General features: G+C 44.0%; 1 protein-coding gene across 6 annotated transcripts in view; it reads left to right on the top strand.

Annotated features, from left to right (window-relative positions):
- Window positions 1-3,222: 3,222 nt before the first annotated feature.
- The window catches only part of LOC135552927 (hepatocyte nuclear factor 1-beta-A-like), a 29,588-nt gene continuing 10,154 nt past the window's right edge, over window positions 3,223-22,656 (top strand). For 3 of the 6 annotated variants that reach the window (XM_064984880.1, XM_064984877.1, XM_064984879.1), the window contains exons 1-5: window positions 3,224-3,776; window positions 6,416-6,615; window positions 6,949-7,219; window positions 7,596-7,843; window positions 21,432-21,583. In XM_064984880.1, coding sequence (XP_064840952.1) covers window positions 3,412-3,776; window positions 6,416-6,615; window positions 6,949-7,219; window positions 7,596-7,843; window positions 21,432-21,583 — 1,236 coding nt within the window. In that variant the 5' untranslated portion in view covers window positions 3,224-3,411. Of the gene's footprint in view, window positions 3,777-6,415; window positions 6,616-6,948; window positions 7,220-7,595; window positions 7,844-21,431; window positions 21,584-22,656 lie in introns of all 6 variants that reach the window. The other 3 variants (XM_064984878.1, XM_064984876.1, XM_064984875.1) reach the window with 2 other exon arrangements.

The raw sequence follows: 22,656 nt of genomic DNA, 5'->3' as shown, positions 1-22,656 counted from the left end.
AACCTTAATATTGGTGTTTTTAAGAGAGTGTCATGAAAACACTTTTTGAGGGTTTCAGTACATGTAAATGGCAGCACCAAAACACAAACTGTGTTTCCCATACAAACAATGGTTTGGAAATGCAAATGGTTTATTGCCTAAATATTGATTCATGATAAGGGTCAATGGAGAATATTTTTTTGTGGAACTTCACCTTTATTTTTTCAATGCTTTATTTCGACAGATTAAGATAATATTTAGGCAGTAAAACGGCACATTTCGGTTGAATTTTACCCAGTTAACCACACTGTAAGAAATTATTCAGGGGGGAATTGAAATTCACAAAAAAACAAACAACAACCAACATATACTTAATAAAAATGAACGCAGGTCGTGCAGAGCCCTTGGTCTAGTGATAACGCACCCGGATTAGACACGTTATCCCTCTTCCCATCGAAGACAGGGGTTAAATTCCCCGCTCCAACCCTCCAACCCAGCCTGTTTCTCCCACCTACCTCTTTGTCATTTCATCATTGTCTCAATAAAGGGTCAAGATACCCCCAAAATAGATATATTTTTAATGTATGCAAATTGTTTAAATTATTTGTTAATTTCATTTTACCGAAAACTATTTTAGAATAAATCGAACTAAATATGTTGCTCAAAATGTAAGTATCTTTCATGTGGATAACCAAAGAGAGAGACAATGGAGTGATTGAACTCATTTGAAGTCTTTGGTTTTAATCATCTTTAATTCCATATATCTTTGCACGTGACTCTGATTTTAGAGGATTGTGGGTAATTAAAACAATAATACTTATATTCTTTCACATGACATATCCATGTTTGAAGAAACAAAACTATATTTCTATATTAGTATTACGTTTGTTGTAATGGTGTAATGGATCATGATGAACAGATATCAAAACCGTCAGACAAAATTACATTCAATGAGGACATGACCCATCCCCACATTCCCACCTTTATAAAGTTTATATCATAATATTACAATACACGATGCTAAATTATAAAGTCATCTACATGTCCAAAAGTATGTGGACATTGTGAATTTCCACCAAACAACATGATATAGATTCTATAAGATACACAACATGACCAAAAGTATGTGGACAACTGTTTGTCAAATATCTCATTCAAAAATCATGGGCATTAATATGGAGTTGGTCTCCCCTTTGCTGATATAGCCTCCACTCTTCTGGGAAGGCTTTCCACTAGATGTTGCAACATTGCTGCGGGGACTTGCTTCAATTCAGCCACAAGAGCATTAGTGAGGTTGGGTACTGATCTTGGGTGATGAGGCCTGGCTCTCAGTCTGCGTTCCAATTCATCCCAAAGGTGTTCGATGGGGTTGAGGTTAGGGCTCTGTGCAGGCCAGTCAAGTTCTTCCACACTGATCTCAACAAACCATTTCTGTATACATGGGATTATTGTCATGCTGAAACAGGAAAGGGCCTTCCCCAAACTGTTGCCACAAAGTTGGAAGCACAGAATAATCTAAAATGTCATTGTATGCTGTAGAGTTACGATTTCCATTCACTGGAAATAAGGGGCGTAGTGCGAACCGTGAAAAACAGCTCCAGTCCATCATTCCTCCTCCACCAAACTTTACAGTTGGCACTATGCATTCGGGCAGGCAGCGTTTTCTCCAGAGTCGAATGGCGACATGCTTTACACCACCCCAGCCGACTCTTGACATTGCGCATGGTGATCTTAGGCTTGTGTGTGGATGCTTGGCCATGGAAACCCATTTCATGAAGCGCCCGATGAACAATTATTTTACTGACGTTGCTTCAAGAGGCCGTTTGGAACTAGGTAGTGAGTGTTGCAACCAAGCACAGACGATTTTTATGCCCTATGTGCTTCAGCACTTGGTGGTTCTGTTCTGTGAGCTTGTGTGGCTAACCACTTCATGGCTGAGCTGTTGTTGCTCCTAGATGTTTCCGCTTAACAATAGCAGCACTTACATTGCATGGTTGTGTGCTCAATTTTTTTTCAACCTGACAACAACAGCTGTGTCAACTGAAAAAGCTGAATCCACTCATTTGAAGTGGTGTCCACATACTTGTGTGTATATATATAGGCCTAGACTTACAATAATTAATTTATATTTATAAAGAAAATGTGTATACATTTAGGAATTGCCTAAGTAATACAATTCTTGGTTTATGAGCGTTATCCTTACATGACATGGGGCATAACATAGGCACAATGTAAACATTATTTGCAGACAAATTCCTGTAGATTAGCTCTAAACTCTGGTCATATAATGATCAACCACGAGTATAGATACTACACTGGCAGTAAGGGCTGTATAATTATTGTCAGGTAATACCACTGTATCAGATATGATAAAATGCACATATTGTTAACCAATTTGTTGAACAATGTTAATACATTTATTAATATTACATTAAAAATAAAATAATATCAGGCGACATTTTGTTCTTATGACTGTACCGACCAACTCTTCCCTAGTAGCCTAATTACTTTGTTTAGCTCTCCCCGTCCTACAGGTCACCGAACCTGCCCCATGATGTAGGCCCACTATGATAATCAGCAGCACCTGCTTGTTCGCCCCGTGAATCTCGTGCGTCCCCCAGCGTGCCATTGTGCCTCTGGAGCGTTTGAACTATGGCCATGATCACAGCGCTGATCTGTTCACAGAAGGGCTCCACCTCCTCTAATGTTTATTCTGATATATATGGAAAAAGAACTCACTGTAAAAGGGATTTAAAAGGGTCAGATATTATTATAGACTATAAAGCCTATGAGAAAGATATAGAAAACAAAAACACAAGCCCAAGACTGACAGACCTTTTATACAGTAGGTGAATAATTTTGAATTTTGTTACTTTGCATGTTTTTCTGTTGAATTTAAAGAGAACCACTAAAATAAACAAAGTTGATAAGATAAATGCTCTAATTAATAATATCTTATATTGTCTATACAATATTATTATATTTACAATGTATTATTATTATCATCATCACAAGTATACCACCCCTCCTCTTTCACCAAGGTCTTTATACAACAGTCCGAAGTTCATGAAAGTTTTGCTGCTGATAAGCAGAGCCAATAAAAGCAACAGCTCTGCAGTGTAAACACTGTCAGGTCTACCTGCTTCAGTTAGTCAGTGCAACCTTCTTCTTATGATTTGCATAAAGGCCCCATCAGCCAGCCCACAAATTACCATGTTGTATATTCCTTGCCCTCCGAAAGCATCATGGCAAATTATATCACTCTTCTCAACTGGGAAGTGAACCAGATTCTCCGAGCAGGTGTCAGGAGTAGGGAATTCACAAACACTGGAGCAGGAGAGGAGGGGAGAACGGACTTTTTTTGTATTGTTTTAGATCTTTCTTCTCCCCAACTTTCCTTTCCCTTTTAGTTCAGAATATATATATTTTTTAATGTTCTCGAAAATGGTGTCCAAGTTGACATCTCTCCAACAGGAGCTCTTGAGCGCCTTGTTAGATTCCGGAGTTACCAAAGATGTTCTGATCCAAGCGTTGGACGATATGGACCCCAGCCCGAATGGCTTTGGAGTTAAGTTGGAGAATCTACAGATGTCTCCGCCAAGTTCTAAAATCAACGGAAATGATTCGAAGCCGGTATTTCTTACGTTGACCAATGGGCATAGTAAGGGCAAACTGTCGGGAGATGAGGGGTCCGAGGACGGGGACGATTTCGATACCCCACCGATACTGAAAGAACTCCAGTCACTTAACACCGAGGAAGCAGCGGAACAGAGGGAAGAAGTTGACAGAATATTAGCGTAAGTGAATAGAACTTTAAATGTTTCATTTCACACATTTAGGGATGTTCGTTACCGAATGAATGTGTAGGGTATAGGCGCATAACCAAAATAATATTGTATTATTTATCTGGCTACTTATTTTAGATGTAGGAGTAATTTCAGTGCATTTAAAGCGTTTTATATTTAACATTGTCTGACAAATTAGGACAACAATTAGGGTAAATTAGGACAACAATTAGGGTTATCTGCCTGTTAAAGTTATTTCTTCCAGGAATAATTTTCAGACGTGTGGCCCATGAAAACTATAGCCTACTTGCCTGACCGCAATACTCAGAAGTGCATCTGCATTGTGTCTGTATTTTAGAATGATGACCAAATTAGTTTAAAAACGTATTTTAATTTACATGTCAAGCGCTTGGCAAAAGGTCTCAATGTTCCTTGTGTTAACAAATTAAAATAACGCGCCAATAGTACTTTTCGCGTTTTAGTTACTAATTATCCACACGGGTTGTTATTTTTTTCCCTTAGCAAACTATAAACTTAACGAGATCTATTTATATTTAACTTACTCGATCTCTCTCACTTTGATTATATCTGGCAATGCAAGAAGAGAAAGTTAATTCACATCAACGTATTTGTTTATTACGTAGGATTCAATGTTGCACTAGATATAGGCTCTACTAATAATAATAATGTTCTGGCGAAATATTGCAACATTTCTTAAAGCAAATATTATTTTGTTTTATGAATGTAGTCTATAAAGGCCTTACTCTTTGTAAATGTTCATATTGTCTTAATTTATCTTCTAAAAGCCATTTATAAATGTTCATTCATTACGCTAGTAACATGATCAACTGGCCAGCAGAAAATCAAAACTAACCCACGTGTAGTTAAGTTATTATTAATTGTATTCTATAAATCATCAACTGAAAGATACACAGTGTCGTATGATTAGAGTGAATGGAGATCTGGTTATTCATTGTCGAAAGTTATAAACCAACATCTAAACCAACGTATAAACCCACAGACTTAATTCTCCAAAACAAACAGTTGTGTGTAGATTTGCAACAATTACCCAATTGAAGTCCATACTTAATCTAAGATGTCTGTGATGGTATAGGCTAAGTAAGTGTAGTTTTACTATTTTAGAGCACGCTGCGCACATAGGCTAGGCCTTTTAAATCGTTTGAAATACATTTTCTTTATCGACATAAAGCGTCCTATTGCGTTGTCATCGATGGGTGCAATTCAATTGTGTTTATTATTGATATAATTGAAGCATTGGAATAATTCAGATGATTTTACCCCATTGGTAAATGTATTCTTTGATAATTGAATGCAATTTTGGATGGAAGCCTTGAACTGATCAATTTCTTCAATTTCTTATCAATGTATTATCAATTTCCTACATTTAACCAAACAACATGAATTTATTTGACCAAATAACTTATTTATTTTATTTGATTCATACTCGATTCTGGGATTATTTAGTCTGCATTTAATTAGGCCTATGGGTTTATTGTCCAAATAGGAAAATGTAGGCTATAACGTCAGTGTGTGTCAGACTCAGCTGACATAAAATTCTGCACTTCTAAACCAATGTATTCTAGGGCTTTCCAATTCGTGGAGTTTAGATTATTTGATAACCTAATTTGGTAACATTTGTAATATATTTCTGTATCCTATATCCTTGAAATCTCACATTCGCTATGAAATATTGACGTTTCAAAAACTGTGGACCAGTTTTAGGCCTAGGTCTAGGATTTAGATTTCCTAATTTCTCAGTTTTGCCTCTTAGCTACAGTCAAAACACTGAATTGAAAATAGGCCTGATTCAGAGTATTTTCAGGTTATTGAATGTATTATGAAACCACCGGCGTTGGAAAAAGTGCCCAATTGTCATACTTTAGTAAAAGTAAAGATACCTTAATAAAACATGACTCAAGTAAAAGTGAAAGTCACCCAGTAAAATACTACTTAAGTATATTTACAACCAAATACTTTAAGATTTTTACTCAAGTATCAAAAGTTAAAAATAATTGCTCAAATATACTTAAGAGTAAAAGTATAAATCGTTTCAAATTTCTTATTAAGCAAAACTTATTTAAAAACAACAAAAAGTTTTATGGATAGCCAGGGACACACTCCAACATTAAGACATAATTTACAAACAAAGTATGTGTGTTAGGTGAGTCCTCCAGATCAGAGGCAGTATAGGGATGGCCAGGGATGTTCTCTTTATAATTGCGTGAATTGGACCATTTCCCTGTCCTGCTAAGCATTCCAAATGCATTCGAGAGTACTTTTGGGTGTAAGGGAAAATGTATAGAGTAAAAAGTACATTATTTTATAATGATTAACAGTCATTTATTAGGGTACTTAACAATTGTCCAAAACTTGGGGATAACACGGATAGCATCAGGCGAAGAAGTCTAATGGAATAAACCAAGGGAAATACATGCTTGTGCTGTAGCTAGGTGCTGTAGATTGGTTCGGAACTTATTTGGCCGATGAATAATACGTTCGATAACTGGTTCTATTACTGTGAGTGCTAATGTAGCACCACAACCTATATACAATTATACACATAACGCTATTAGGGTTCCAATAGAACGAATAACATGTATTTAGGTTCTATGTGTTTTATGTAACCGCAGTGAGGACCCCTGGCGTGCCGCCCGCATGATCAAAGGCTACATGCAACAGCACAACATACCACAACGTGAGGTGGTGGATGTAACCGGGCTAAATCAGTCTCACCTCTCACAGCACCTCAACAAAGGCACGCCCATGAAAACTCAGAAGCGAGCGGCGCTCTACACCTGGTATGTCAGGAAACAGCGGGAAGTTCTCAGACGTAAGTTAATATTTGAGTTTCTCACACAGCCTTCGATACAGTTAGAGGCACAGAGGTGTGTTGGCCTGGGCGACATAATTCTAATGGCCATCCACAACACAATGTGCATGAACATAAATGTCATATCTCGGCTATGCATATAGTCAGAAACATATTGCAGTAAGCCTATGCCTCAAATGTGTCTGATTTATCATTATGGTCTAGGCTACATACTGTATTGTGCAATTGTCCCTCATTAAATTATGTCTTATTTCTTCTTATTCTGTTATTGGTTTATTTTGTCTCCATTCCCCCCAATACAATATTTTATGTGACCTTGTTCTTATTTTTCAGAATTCAACCAGGCAGTGCAAGGTTCTGACAGCAATATGACTGAGAAAGGCAGTCAGGATCAGGTGCTGTTTTTCTTCCCAGAGTTCAACCCTCCTGGTCAGGGTATGGGGCAGCAAGGGGAGGAGGTGGGCTCTGAACCCTCCTGCAAGAAAATGAGACGGAACCGTTTCAAATGGGGGCCTGCATCCCAACAGATCCTCTATCAGGCCTATGAAAGACAGAAGAACCCCAGCAAAGAGGAGCGGGAGGCACTGGTGGAGGAGTGCAACAGGTGAGGGGAGGAGGCTTTGGAGAATGAGAAAGTTGCACCTTTTTGGCTGAGTCCCAAATGCCACACTATTCCCTATTTAGTGCACTGGTGACAATATGTTTCTGGTCAAAAGTAGTGCACTATAGAGGGAATAGGGTTCCATTTGGGATACAGATTGTTCTCTCATTGAATAATTGAATGTTTGGCACATCTTATTTGATACTAACGCCATCATTACTGCAGCACATGGCCTTAGCTTAGAATGATTTTGACAGGTTTTAATGTCTCTCTTTGTTTACACTATCCAACTATCATTCCAATGCAACTATCATTATGTTTTTCCTTTGTTCTTTTCCATTGTATTCCATTGATACTATTTCAATCTCTCCTCCTATAGGGCTGAGTGTCTTCAGAGAGGGGTGTCTCCGTCTAAAGCTCATGGCCTGGGCTCTAACCTGGTCACTGAGGTACGAGTCTATAACTGGTTTGCCAACCGGCGTAAGGAGGAGGCCTTCCGTCAGAAGCTGGCAATGGACGCCTACCCCATACCCACCCACAGCATGAACCCTCTCCTGTCTCACAGCCACAACTCCCCACACCACCACAGCTCCCAGATCAGCGCATCCCCCCCTAGTAAGATGCAAGGTAGCGTCTCCACACCACATGCATATCACAGTACATTACTCTGCTATTATATCTAATATAATACTACACAACAATGGAATTATTCAAATGTGGTCTTTCCTCTTGCAGTACCTGTCTCATCCATGATCTGAGTGCATGTAATCACTATGGCATCTTGATCAGGGACATGCCTTTGACAGTTAAAGAACAATGGTTGGCAAAAGCTTTGGATGATTTTATTTCCATCCCCAAGAGAGGGTGAAAAGTGGCAAGAAAAACAGTTGATGACATCAGGGAGAGAGAAGAGAGAGGGCAAGTGATCAATAAGAGTGACTTAGGGAGCTGAGCAAATGTCATTGTTATTATGATCTTTAAAAACACACTGAGAACAATCCACATTGTACCTGAAATCTCCACTCCAAAGTCAGCAGGCAGGCGGGCGGGCAGGCAGGCAGGCAGGCAGGCAGGCAGGCAGGCAGGCAGGCAGGCAGGCAGGCAGGAGCAGGAGAGTGGCACAAAGAGCAGCAGTCCTGTGACTGGCCAGGGTCAGGGCAGGGTCACGGAGGGATTCAGCAGTAGCTGAACCTACAACCATCACTTCCACATTCATAAAAGCATACGGTCGGTCGTTTGCTTGTGACTTTTTGGGGGATCCAATGAACTGACCATTTGATATCATAATGCTGTTTGCACTCAGTGCAATTTAGGCGTCTACCTTCGCCTCTATAAGACATAAAATGGAGCTGATATCTTGGCATAGCATTATCCTCAGTGCCATCGCTTACCACCATAAAAGCAATGATTGAAGAAACTCAATCAAAGCCTTGTGTTGTTCTTTCATGTTAGGACACGGGGTCAACTCTCTAGAAAAACAAGCCGTTCGCCTCGGGTTGCTCTTTTACCTTTGGTTATACTGGGCCCATTGGCCCATGCTCTGTTTGCTTGTGGTTTTTCCCAGCACACCTGACCAAGCATTGACCTCAGGTTGCAATGTAAGGAGGTAGGTTCAGTGGTAGGCTTGTGTGGAGGTGAGGGAGAAGGGGCTGGTTGTAGAGAGGGCGAGGGTAAAGGTCAGAAGCAGAAGGTACTTTGCTCCCCCTAGTCCTCGGTTGCTTGCTTACAAGGTGTCCTGCCGGCGTCCTGCCGACAGCGTCAGCTGTTTTTCACTGTCAGCCCCTGGCCTGACAATAGCACCCCAGCAGGTTGCCTCATCGTGTTGCTAGGCCACGGCCTGTATTATGCATGCTTGAATGGACAATTAAAATCCTTGGCTACTACATCTCCCAGGCCTTCGATAAGGGGCTCCCCTGACTTCTCCTCTCTATACCCCAGCCTGGCAGGGGTCCCTATTGTCTGTGGTGTATTAGAAGACTGCAGTGACTGTAACCTAGGTTATTTTATCTCAGCTGGGCCTTGGGGAGGGCCTGTTTTAAAGCTCTCCTTACCTTTATGGGGTGGCAGTATAGTGGCCGAGGGAGGCTGGGTGCTCTGCAGACCAGAGCAGCAGAAGCTGTCCTCTGGGGTATTGGCTCTTTTCTGGCCAGACAGGACTGATGACCCCTTGTGCTCCAGCCTATAGAGAGGTGTGTGTGGGTAACCCCCTCCTTCAGCTATCGCCACTACAATAGTTATGTGTGGGAGGTCACTAAAGTGTCACATCAAAGAAAACTCCTGGAGTTTTCATTGATTCTCTTACTTCTGTTGATAAAGGTGAGGTAACTTGATTGGCCAAAACGGTCAAATAGTATTTTTTGGGGACAGACGAGGTTATTCTATCGTCAGTGTTTGGCAAAAGACCAAACAAAACAAATGTATAGATGTCTTCTGTTACTAGTCACGTCTCAAAATGTAAATAGGTGATGCACACACACTGTTGGTCTAATCAAACTGTTTCATCAGCTGAATGATCCATTGTCTGAAGCCATGATACTTTTAGGGCCGTAGTTTCCCCTTGGATCATTCACTTAACCATACAACCTGTGCTTTTATAGAAAAGATGAGAACAGGCAATTGGAATTCAACCCTGTTCTATTACAAACAGATGCCAATACGTGTGTGTCTGTGTGTTTTACCATACTTCATGAGAGAAGGATGATGTGACCATACTGTTCTGTTTTTTATAGTTGTCAGGTTTATTTCTTTGAAAGAAGTGGAGGGTGCTTAACCAACGTGAGTCGAGGTGCAACCTAAAAATGTGATTATCATTGAAAAGGAAAAGGCGTAACGCTCAGTGACCATTAATAAGTCATTGTTTTATTTTAAGTTAAAAGATTAATGTTTCGGCCACTTTGAGGGTGAATCTGAAAGCTGAGCATGGGGAGCAAGTTTCATACATCTCACAACAAAGTATAGAGGTGGGAGGCTTTTCTTTTTTGTTGTTTCTGTCTGGGGTTCTAAATAGGACTTCTCTTTATGTTGACCTGCATCAAAGCTGAGATTGGCCCGTCAACGTTTCTATCAGCACAAATAATTCAGCAACAGTAGCATCTTTTTCACCAGAATGTGCTAAGAGATTGAGTTGAACGCCTGATAACCTGCTGATATCTCATTTGTCTGAAGACTATTCCCTCCTCTCACACGGCAAAGTCTGCTGATTCATGAATCTCCCACCTAATCTGACACACTGGAAAGGTTTTAGCTGTAAGATTAAGGCAGCAGTGAGGGGAGTGTGGTTCAATATCTGGTAGACTGGTGTGATGGGCACGTTCCGTTCATTTGGTAATCCTCTGAAAACAGTGTGATTTGATTTAACAACAGTGAGAGTAAAACATCATATATTATAGGAGGGAAAAACAGTGAGCAGGTTGTGTTGCCTCAATGCCTTATGTCACCCCAGGCTATGTGGGAGTTGGCCTGGCCGAGGGATAGAGAGGCAAGACCTGCCCTATGCCTGGCCCTGCTCTGTCCACTGGGAGCCCCAGCCTGGTCAGAGAGGTACAAAGGCCTGCTACGTCCTGCAGAGACCCGGGAGGTCTCTCGTATGCACTGGAGCTACAATTACCAGTGCCTGGGGATGAGGAGAGAGGCTTTGATATTACATGAGTCACACAGAGCACTGAAGCCTTTTAAACTTGATGTAACTCCCTGCTGCCTACGCTATCACTCCCCTTCACAGGGTTCTCACCCTCCCCCTGGTCTACTTCTAGTCACCCCTGGTCCAATACTCAGAGTGCTTGGCTATTGGGGTTGATTTAGCTCAAACACTATTTAAGATGACAATTTAGAGAGTGATAGAGGGGAGATAGCTACCTTTTTTAGAATGTCAAATGTCAAATGGTCAAATGTCTTGCAGCCAGAAAGTACAGTAGTTGTTTCAATTTTGAGTTGCTTTTTTCTGCAATATAATGTCATCCTGTCAGTTATCCAAGATGGCGTAGCAGTCAGACGTCTTTGTCCTGTTGTGTCCCTTGTATATATCGTTTTTTACATATTTGTCTTCGCATATCTTTTAAAATATTTTTGCTAAACCTCAACATCTAAATACTCTCCTGCCACCCACCTCACCCAATGTAGCGTGGATCTGCTTTTTTCCCCCTAAAGCATCTATATTTAATTCGGATCTGGAATCCCTCAACTGAAGCTAGCCAGCTAACTACCAGCTATCAGACAGCAAACCATTGCCAGCGGTCATCAGCTAACCTTCTGCTCGAATAGCTCTCGCCAGTTAGAACAACGTGACTCTAACCAGAGCATAACGGACCTATTATTTTTATCCCCGGATTTCCACCGCAAACTGAATGTTTTCATCTGGATCTTCACAACTAGCTAACCGCAAACCCGGATGACTACTCCTGGCTAGCGTTTCCATCCACTTAGCTTGAAGCTAGCCTGGCCAGAGCTCCTGTGCTACCACCGAAGCATACTCCTGGGCTACAATATCCGGACCTCTTCTACAGCCGGTATGGGGCATAGAACCCTGCAGATCCCCTACGACTGGAATACCGACATAATCTGCCCGAGGACTCCAACAGGCCCCTCAGGCGCGACGCCCGCTGAAGGCCCATTATACTAACCAGCTAGGCCTGCTAGCTACCTAGAGCTACTTGGAACCCTGTTAATTCCACGACCGGTCTATCAATGTCACCGCATGAAGAGGCAAAAACAGACTTAACCCCATTGCGACGTTCCCCAAAGGCTAACTTTCTAGCCCCTGCTATCTGCTTGCTTGCTAACCCGGCCTGCTAACTGCTAGCCTGCCCCGATCTACTAACTGCTAGCTTGTTTAGCCCCGGTCTGCTAACTGCTGGCTTGTTTAGCCCCAGCCTACTAACTGTTAGCTTGTTAGCACAGGCCTGCTAACTGTCTGAATCGCCGTGTCCCCAGCCAGCCCAACCACTCACTGGACCCATATTTATTTTCAATCTCTTTTCGATTTTTAATTCGATTATACCTTCCGGTAACCTGCCTCACCCAATGTGATACGGAATCGCTATTATTTTTAATTTTAGAATACATTCAAGAACCTCCAGAAGCTAACCAGCTAATTAGCTACAAGCTGTTTAGTCATTGTTAGCCACTGCTAGCGGATTTTACCTTCTGCACAGCCAGCCCTGTTTTTAGCCTGGATAATACTCGCCAGTCTACCAGTATCGAACTGTCTCTCCACAACAACGCCGGATTCCTGCCGTAATCCCTGGACCACTACTTCTGATCTTCACAGCTAGCTTGCACCCAGTACCGAAGCTTTTCCTGAGGCCCACCTCCCAGCCTACTCAGCTGTTTACCCGAAACCCCACTCATACACGGCTAGAGCCCAATACTCCACCGGATCCTTGCTGTAAACTCTGGACCATGGTTAACGCCACTGCCACGAAGCTAGCACCAGTTAGCCGTGAGCCAGGCACATCTCCCTGCTAGCAAACTAAATTCTACAATACCTCTTTCGCCATCTGGCTTGGATCCTCTGTCGACACGGCCCCCCGCCGCACCACCACGTCTGGTCTGACTGGTCTGTGCCTTCAATCGGCCTCCGTCTGCACAGACCCCCCTACCACCCCCGAGCTATTAACTTTAAACGCCGTGCCGCCTGCTAGCTTAGTGGTGGCTTCTCTGTTCCATCTACTGCTGCCCCCTGGACACTATGATCACTTGGCTACATAGCTGATGCCTGCTGGATTGTCCATTAATCACGGTACTCCATTCTGTTAATTTATGTTTTATCTGTCGGCCCCAGCCGCGAACTCAGGCTCTGTGTGTGGCTAATCCGACCCTCTCTGCCTAGTCATCGCCATTTTACCTGCTGTTGTTGTGTTCGCTGACTAGCTGTTGTTGTCTCACCTGTTGTTTTAGCAAGCTCTCCCAATCAAGACCTGCAATTACTTTATGCCTTGCTGTATGTCTCTCTCAAATATCAATATGCCTTGTATACTGTTGCTCAGGTTAGTTATCATTGTTTTAGTTTACAATGGAGCCCGTAGTTCCACTCCTCACACCTCTGATACCTCCTTTGTCCCACCTCCCACACATGCGGTGACCTCACCCATTACAACCAGCATATCCAGAGATACAACCTCTCTTATCATCACCCAGTGCCTGGGCTTACCTTTGCTGTACCCACACCCCACCATACCTCTGTCTGCACATTATGCCCTGAATATATTCTACCACGCCCATAAATCTGCTCCTTTAGCCGCACCCTCATCCTACTCTTCCTCTGTTCCTCGGGTGATGTGGAGGTAAACCCAGGCCCTGCATGTCCCCAGGCCCCCTCATTTGTTGACTTCTGTGATCGAAAAAGCCTTGGTTTCATGCATGTCAACATCAGAAGCCTCCTCCCTAAGTTTGTTTTACTCACTGCTTTAGCACACTCTGCCAACCCTGATGTCCTTGCTGTGTCTGAATCCTGGCTTAGGAAGGCCACCAAAAATTCTGAGATTTCCATACCCAACTATAACACTTTCCTTCAAGATAGAACTGCCAAAGGGGGAGGAGTTAGCCTGCAAAGTTCTGTCATACTTTCCAGGTCTATGCACAAACAGTTCGAACATCTAATTTTAAAAATGAATCTCTCCAGAAATAAGTCTTTCACTGTTGCCACCTGCTACCGACCCCCTTAGCTCCCAGCTGTGCCCTGGACACCATCTGTGAATTGATCTCCCCCATCTAGCTTCAGAGTTTGTTCTGTTAGGTGACCTAAACTGGGATATGCTTAACACCCTGGCAGTCCTACAATCTATGCTAGATGCTCTCAATCTCACACAAATCACCAAGGAACCCACCAGGTACAACCCTAAATCTGTAAACATGGGCACCCTATTTACATTATCCTGACCAACTTGCCCTCCAAATACACCTCTGCTGTCTTCAATAAGGATCTCAGCGATCACTGCCTCATTGCCTGTATCCGCTACGGGTCCGCAGTCAAACAACCACCCCTCATCACTGTCAAACGCTCCCTAAAACATTTCTGCGAGCAGGCCTTTCTAATCGACCTGGCCCGGGTATCCTGGAAGGATATTGACCTCATCCCGTCAGTTGAGGATGCCTGGTCATTCTTTAAAAGTAACTTCCTCACCATCTTAGACAAGCATGCTCCGTTCAAAAAAATGCAGAACTAAGAACAGATATAGTCCTTGGTTCACTCCAGACCTGACTGATCTCAACCAGCACAAAAACATCCTGTGGCGGACTGCAATAGCATCGAATAGTCCCCGCGATATGCAACTGTTCAGGGAAGTCAGGAACCAATACACGCAGTCAGTCAGGAAAGCAAAGGCCAGCTTTTTCAAGCAGAAATTTGCATCCTGTAGCTCTAACTCCAAAAAGTTCTGGGACACTGTAAAGTCCATGGAGAACAAGAGCACCTCCTCCCAGCTGCCCACTGCACTGAGGCTAGGTAACACAGTCACCACCGATAAATCCGTGATAATCGAAAACTTCAACAAGCATTTCTCAACGGCTGGCCATGCCTTCCTCCTGGCTACTCCAACCTCGGCCAACAGCTCCGCCCCTCCGCAGCTACTCGCCCACGCCTCCCCAGCTTCTCCTTTATCCAAATCCAGATAGCAGATGTTCTGAAAGAGCTGCAAAACCTGGATCCGTACAAATCAGCTGGGCTTGACAATCTGGACCCTCTATTTCTGAAACTGTCCGCCGCCATTGTCGCAACCCCTATTACCAGCCTGTTCAACCTCTCCTTCATATCATCTGAGATCCCCAAGTATTGGAACGATGCCGCGGTCCTTCTCCTCTTCAAACGGGGAAACACCCTTGACCCAAACTGTTACAGACCTAAATCCATCCTGCCCTGCCTATCTAAGGTCTTCGAAAGCCAAGTCAACAAACAGATCACTGACCATCTCGGATCCCACCGTACCTTCTCCACTGTGCAATCCGGTTTCCGAGCCGGTCACGGGTGCACCTCAGCCACGCTCAAGGTACTAAACGATATCATAACCGCCATCGATAAAATACAGTACTGTGCAGCCATCTTCATCGACCTGGCCAAGGCTTTCGACTCTGTCATTCACCATATTCTTATCGGCAGACTCAGTAGCCTCGGTTTTTCTAATGACTGCCTTGCCTGGCTCACCAACTACTTTGCAGACAAAGTTCAGTGTGTCAAATCGGAGGGCATGTTGTCCGGTCCTCTGGCAGTCTCTATGGGGGTACCACAGGGTTCAATTCTTGGGCAGACTCATTTTTCTGTATATATCAATGATGTTGCTCTTGCTGCGGGTGATTCCCTGATCCACCTCTACCCAGACGACACCATTCTGTATACTTCTGGCCCTTCCTTGGACACTGTGCTATCTAACCTCCAAACAAGCTTCAATGCCATACAACACTCCTTCCGTGGCCTCCAACTGCTCTTAAACGCTAGTAAAACCAAATGCATGCTTTTCAACCATTCGCTACCTGCACCCGCACCAGCACGCCCGACTAGCATCACCACCCTGGATGGTTCCGACCTAGAATATGTGGACATCTATAAGTACCTAGGTGTCTGGCTAGACTGTAAACTCTCCTTCCAGACTCATATCAAACATCTCCAATAAAAAATCAAATCTAGAGTCTGCTTTCTATTTCGCAACAAAGCCTCCTTCACTCACGTCGCCAAACTTACCCTAGTAAAACTGACTATCCTACCGATCCTCGACTTCGGCAATGTCATCTACAAAATAGCTTCCAATACTCTACTCAGCAAACTGGATGCAGTTTATCACAGTGCCATCCGTTTTGTTACTAAAGCACCTTATACCACCCACCACTGCGACCTGTATGCTCGAGTCGGCTGGCCCTCGCTACATGTTCTTCGCCAGACCCACTGGTTCCAAGTCATCTACAAGTCTATGCTAGGTAAAGCTCTGCCTTATCTCAGTTCACTGGTCACGATGGCAACACCCACCCATACCACGCGCTCCAGCAGGTGTATCTCACTGATCATCCCTAAAGCCAAAACCTAATTTGGCCGCCTTTCCTTCCAGTTCTCTGCTGCCTGCGACTGGAACGAATTGCAAAAATCTCTGAAGTTGGAGACTTTTATCTCCCTCACCAACTTTAAACATCTGCTATCTGAGCAGCTAACCGATCCCTGCAGCTGTACATAGTCCATCGGTATATAGCCCACCCAATTTACCTACCACATCCCCATACTGTTTTTTATTTCATTTACTTTTCTGCTCTTTTGCACACATTTAACATTTAAGTCATTTAGCAGACGCTCTTATCCAGAGCGACTTACAAATTGGTGAATTCACCTTCTGACATCCAGTGGAACAGCCACTTTACAATAGTGCATCTAAATCATTAAGGGGGGTGGTGAGAAGGATTACTTATCCTATCCTAGGTATTCCTTGAAGAGGTGGGGTTTCAGGTGTCTCCGGAAGGTGGTGATTGACTCCGCTGTCCTGGCGTCGTGAGGGAGTTTGTTCCACCATTGGGGGCCAGAGCAGCGAACAGTTTTGACTGGGCTGAGCGGGAACTGTACTTCCTCAATGGTAGGGAGGCGAGCAGGCCAGAGGTGGATGAACGCAGTGCCCTTGCTTGGGTGTAGGGCCTGATCAGAGCCTGGAGGTACTGCGGTGCCGTTCCCCTCACAGCTCCGTAGGCAAGCACCATGGTCTTGTAGCGGATGCGAGCTTCAACTGGAAGCCAGTGGAGAGAGCGGAGGAGCGGGGTGACGTGAGAGAACTTGGGAAGGTTGAACACCAGACGGGCTGCGGCGTTCTGGATGAGTTGTAGGGGTTTAATGGCACAGGCAGGGAGCCCAGCCAACAGCGAGTTGCAGTAATCCAGACGGGAGATGACAAGTGCCTGGATTAGGACCTGCGCCGCTTCCTGTGTGAGGCAGGGTCGTACTCTGCGGATGTTGTAGAGCATGAACCTACAGGAACGGGCCACCGCCATGATGTTGGTTGAGAACGACAGGGTGTTGTCCAGGATCACGCCAAGGTTCTTAGCGCTCTGGGAGGAGGACACAATGGAGTTGTCAACCGTGATGGCGAGATCATGGAACGGGCAGTCCTTCCCCGGGAGGAAGAGCAGCTCCGTCTTGCCGAGGTTCAGCTTGAGGTGGTGATCCGTCATCCACACTGATATGTCTGCCAGACATGCAGAGATGCGATTCGCCACCTGGTCATCAGAAGGGGGAAAGGAGAAGATTAATTGTGTGTCGTCTGCATAGCAATGATAGGAGAGACCATGTGAGGTTATGACAGAGCCAAGTGACTTGGTGTATAGCGAGAATAGGAGAGGGCCTAGAACAGAGCCCTGGGGGACACCAGTGGTGAGAGCGCGTGGCGAGGGAGACAGATTCTCGCCACGCCACCTGGTAGGAGCGACCTGTCAGGTAGGACGCAATCCAAGCGTGGGCCGCGCCGGAGATGCCCAACTCGGAGAGGGTGGAGAGGAGGATCTGATGGTTCACAGTATCGAAGGCAGCCGATAGGTCTAGAAGGATGAGAGCAGAGGAGAGAGAGTTAGCTTTAGCAGTGCGGAGCGCCTCCGTGATGCAGAGAAGAGCAGTCTCAGTTGAATGAGATACACCAGTATCTCTACCTGCACATGTTCATCTGATCATTTATCACTCCAGTGTTAATCTGCTAAATTGTAATTATTTACTCCTATGGCCTATTTATTGCCTACCTCCTCATGCCTTTTGCACACAATGTATATAGATTATTTTTTTTCTACTATGTTATTGACTTGTTTATTGTTTACTCCATGTGTGACTCTGTGTTGTTGTCTGTTCACACTGCTATGCTTTATCTTGGCCAGGTCGCAGTTGCAAATGAGAACATGTTCTCAACTAGCCTACCTGGTTAAATAAAGGTGAAATTTAAAAATAAAATAAAAAATCCTGAGGAAGAAAGATTTCTTAATCTCAAGCTATATTGAGAGCATCTTTATAATATTCCAATAACACTGCTGGCCGCCCCACTGGTGTCCCAGAAATGGAGCCCTTCTCCTCCGTCCAAATTACCAATAGCCTCACACCAACTAGACGACGGAAGCCTTCCTTAATGGGATTAGGGTTCTCTGCAGCCAGAATTACTGCCTGACACAGGGAGACAAAACTGGCTAGAATAGCACCTCACTCCCTTGACACTTTACAGGTTGCCCAGCTTGGAGATAAATGCCTGTTTATGAGTCCTCTGCCATTGTGAGGCTATGGTGGTTATGGGCCCAATGGAGTGCATTATTGTCCTGTAGCGGTGTTAATAATAAGAGTGGGGGGGTTGCTAGTGTGTTGTTCAGGAGAATATGAGCTCTGTCTGTGGTTCTCTTGTGGTCTGCCTGGAAAGACTGGACAACATGTTAGTTGTTAGTGGATGAAATACAGTCAAGATGAAAATGATCAATTCTTTGGTCTGATTTAGTTGTATTCCCCAGGCAGTAGATCATGTTTTTGCTAAGGATAAACTTTATTTTGGGTGAGATATGATGTTCCATTATTTTATGGCAGACATATGGTGCTTGGTGTCCCCGGTCTGTGACTGTCTGTGACTCTGTGACTATCTGGGACAGTGGCAGCCAGGGCGCTCAGTGTGACATGCGTGGGTCAGGGACAGAGGGCCCAGGGATGATCTGGGATCTGAGAGTAAACACTGTCCTAAATGTCACCCTATTCCCTACATAGTGTACTACTATGGGCCCTGGTCTAAAATAGTGCACTATGTAGGGAATAGGGTGCCATTTGGGACTGGCCCAGTGTCACAACCCACTGCTCTGCTCTGCTCTGCAGGGGGGAGGGAGGGAGTCTCTGTGTGAGACTGAGACTACAGGATAAGAATGTGTTTGACATTGGTTGTAATTGTGTAATGTTTGCTCTGTTGGTATCAAAGGGGGCCAGGATTGGCAAACATCCATTTGACAGGAGGAGAGCAGCATTCCTTTGGCCCCCGGTGGCGAATGGAGGTGGGAGACAACAAGGGGTCTAGACACGGGATTAAGGGATGACGGGTCATTCAGTGATGTCACAGAATTCAGTGACTAAGTGTTTGGAAAGTGGAAGGATAGGTGAGAACATGACAGGGTTCCCTATTGATGACATACTGTACGTAGAAGGCATTTCTTCACTTCCATACCTTTACCTGGGCACAGAGAGATCCTTTCCATGCTGGGTAGGAATCATTGTGCTGCCATATTTCTAGACCTATCCAAGGCCTTTGATACTGTTGACCATCCCCTACTCATTTAAAGGTTGTCTGAAATGGGCCTCGACCAGGTGTCTTGCAAGTGGTTTTGGAACTATCTGCCAGACAGAACACAATGTGTGCTTTCTGATGGTGTCAAGGTATCTCGATATTACTAAAGGTGCCCGTCATGGGTCGATTTACTATTTATATAAATAATATTGGTGCATCTGAAAAAACCTGTAACATTGATCTGTATGCAGATGACACTGTTATGTACGCTATTGCCCCTACGGCTGACTAGGCCATGTTGGAGCCGCAATCTTTTTAATTTTTTTAATTTTACCTTTATTTAACCAGGCAAGTCAGTTAAGAACAAATTCTTATTTTCAATGACGGCCTAGGAACAGTGGGTTAACTGCCTGTTCAGGGGCAGAACGACAGATTTGTACCTTGTCAGCTCGGGGGTTTGAACTTGCAGCCTTCCGGTTACTAGTCCAACGCTCTAACCACTAGGCTACCCTGCCGCCCCAAAGCCCTTGATGATTTCAAATTTGTACTTAATGCGGAAAAAACTAAATGTTTGTTGCTTTCTAATTCTCATAGAAGTGCTTACACATTTATGCATTGGCTGGTTCTTTCATCGAGCAGGTTACCGCATATAAAAAAAATATATGGCCTTTTGGATTGACAATAATTTGACATTTAAAAAACATACAGATGAGCTAGTTAAGAAGCTGAGATGTAAAGTAGGCTTCTTTTAAAGAAACATATCATACCTCTCCCTAAACAGCAGGAAGCAGATTATAGTCAACTTTCCTGACAGTTCTTGACTATGGTGACACCATTTATCAGAATGCAACAGCCACTACTCTTCAACTTATGGAGGCCATCTACCATAGTGTCCTTTACTTTATCACATGACAGTTTTCACACAAATTACTGCATCCTGTATCAAAAGGTTGACTGGTCCTCGTTAAAGTTCATTATACCCTTTTTGTTTAAAATATCTACTACACAAGCTTCCAACCTAGCTCACTTCACTGTTAAACTGTTAAGCTTCCAACCTACTTCACTGTTAAAATAAAAAACACGAGACACCAAACCCGTTCACAGGGATGGTTATCTTTCAAGGTTCCTCTAGTACGCACCGATTTAGGTACATCTGCTTTCAGTTTTAGTGCCCCCCATTTTTTGGTATAGCCTACAAAACTCTCTACATTTTGACTCTATGGTGCCTCTTGGGCAGTTTAGAACTTGAATGTTGAATGAATTTTATGAGAATTGCAACTGTTTGGATTGAATGTAAATAATTGTATTTGTGATGTTTGAAGGTGTAGTGTTGATTCTCTAATTTGTAGTTTATTTTGTTTTTATTGATGATGTTTTGTTTATTGTATTATTGTCCTCAGGGTACCATTGTAAATGGGTTCCAGAAATAAAAAAAATGGTGCATGAGTTCATAAAGTCTAGGACTGGGGTTATGGGGGGCTGGTGTACGGTGTATTGTAAACACTGAATGGCCTTGGCTGAGCTGGGCTGATAGCACCAGTGGAGGGGTCAGTGTGTTTGTTTGCTCTGCTCTCCCTGTCTGAGTCAAAGAGCAGGTGAGTCTGGTGGGTTGGAGTGACTGCTTGGTCACAGCACACTTAGTCATACTGAGAGGCCTGTTACCGTCTCTCTGCCCTATATACTGTTATCCTGTGTGACACAGATGTTGTTAGTTCAAGAAACAAACTCTAAATTTCTCTCACTCTTTCTCTTGTCTCCTTCTCTCCCTCCCCCTCTCTCTTCCCCTCCATCCCTCTCTCTCTTCCCCACCATCCCCCTCTCTCTCTCCCCCCTCTCTCTTCCCCACCATCCCTCTCTCTCTCTCCCTCCCTCTCTCTCTTCCCCACCATCCCTCTCTCTCTCCCTCCCTATCTCTCTTCCCCTCCCTCTCTCTCTCTCTCTCTCTTCTCTCTCTCTCTCTCTCTCTCTCTCTCTCTCTCTCTCTCTCTCTCTCTCTCTTTCTCCTCCCTCTCTCTCTCCAGTGCGGTACAGCCAACAGGGACCCGGTGAGGTCAGCTCTTCGACGACCAACAGTCACCATGGCAGCATGGCGACCAGCCAGTCGGTGTTACAGCAGGTGTCTCCGGGAGGCTTGGACCCCAGCCACAGTCTGCTGTCACCTGACGCCAAGATGGTGAGTAACACACCTGGGCCCTCCTAGCCTCTGATTAGATAAGGACCAGGGCTGCGTTTAACATGAGGTACGTTCCAAATGGCACCCTATTCCCTCTGTACTGCATTACTTTTGACCAGAGTCCTATGGGCCCTGGTCAAAAGTAGTGCACTATATAAGGCAATGGGGTGACATTTGGAACGCAATCCATAGACATATAAAGCAGGTCCCTGAGCCAGACTCCCATGGAACAGTCTGTAGGGAACAACAGTTAGAGCATTGTGCTGCTCTCAGTGGAAAGTGGAGACAGGTGGCAGGCCATGGCTGAGGCCTAACATACAGTACAGCCTTCACCACCATAGTGAACTGGGCAGGTCCAGAGCTGAGCCAATAAACTTGACAAAGAAGCATTCTGAGCTTATTGATTAAATGCCCTGTAAATAGAAGTGGGGGGTGGAGCGCTCAGCACTGCTTGCTCTGCCAGGGAAATGACGATAGCACTTGATTATGCTCAATGTTTTTTCTACCTTCAGAAAAGGGAGCTAGAGGGGAGAAACTCAGCCCTCTGTCCTATTCCAATATTTGATTGGTGAAAGCGAAACTTGGCCAGTACCGTACATGCAGACTTTTCTAACTCTTGAACGCTTGTCCCAAAAAACAATTATATCGTATTCTTAGGATCAGAATAATAACGATATTATGGCACTAACCAGATTTGTGTTGTTTAAATCCAACAAAGTTGAACATCACAATCTTTTTTTAGTGAGAATATCCCTGATGATTCATAGTGCATTTATCATTATCTCGTGTCAATAGGAAGTTAGATTTTTGTAGTGAGGGCCGGTCAGTATACTGTGGAAAAGGTCAGAGCAGACAGGTTGTTATCTATGGGCACCGTACAGATGACTGTCTTAGTCCCAATTGCAACCCTAATCCCTATATAGTGCACTATTTTTAACCAAGACCCATAGGGCTCTGGTCAAAAGTAGTGGACTATATAGGGAATATAGTGCCATTTAAGACGAATCCACTGTCTGACCATCCCCTCCTCTCAGAGCAGCTGGCAGGAAATGTGAAAACAGTTGCGTGCATGA

Source organism: Oncorhynchus masou, chromosome 13 (assembly GCF_036934945.1).
Source record: "Oncorhynchus masou masou isolate Uvic2021 chromosome 13, UVic_Omas_1.1, whole genome shotgun sequence".
In the NCBI taxonomy this organism is placed as follows: Eukaryota; Metazoa; Chordata; class Actinopteri; order Salmoniformes; family Salmonidae; genus Oncorhynchus; species Oncorhynchus masou.
The sequence above is the reverse complement of the archived record's forward strand: the minus strand, read 5'-3'. Positions and strand labels throughout refer to the sequence as shown.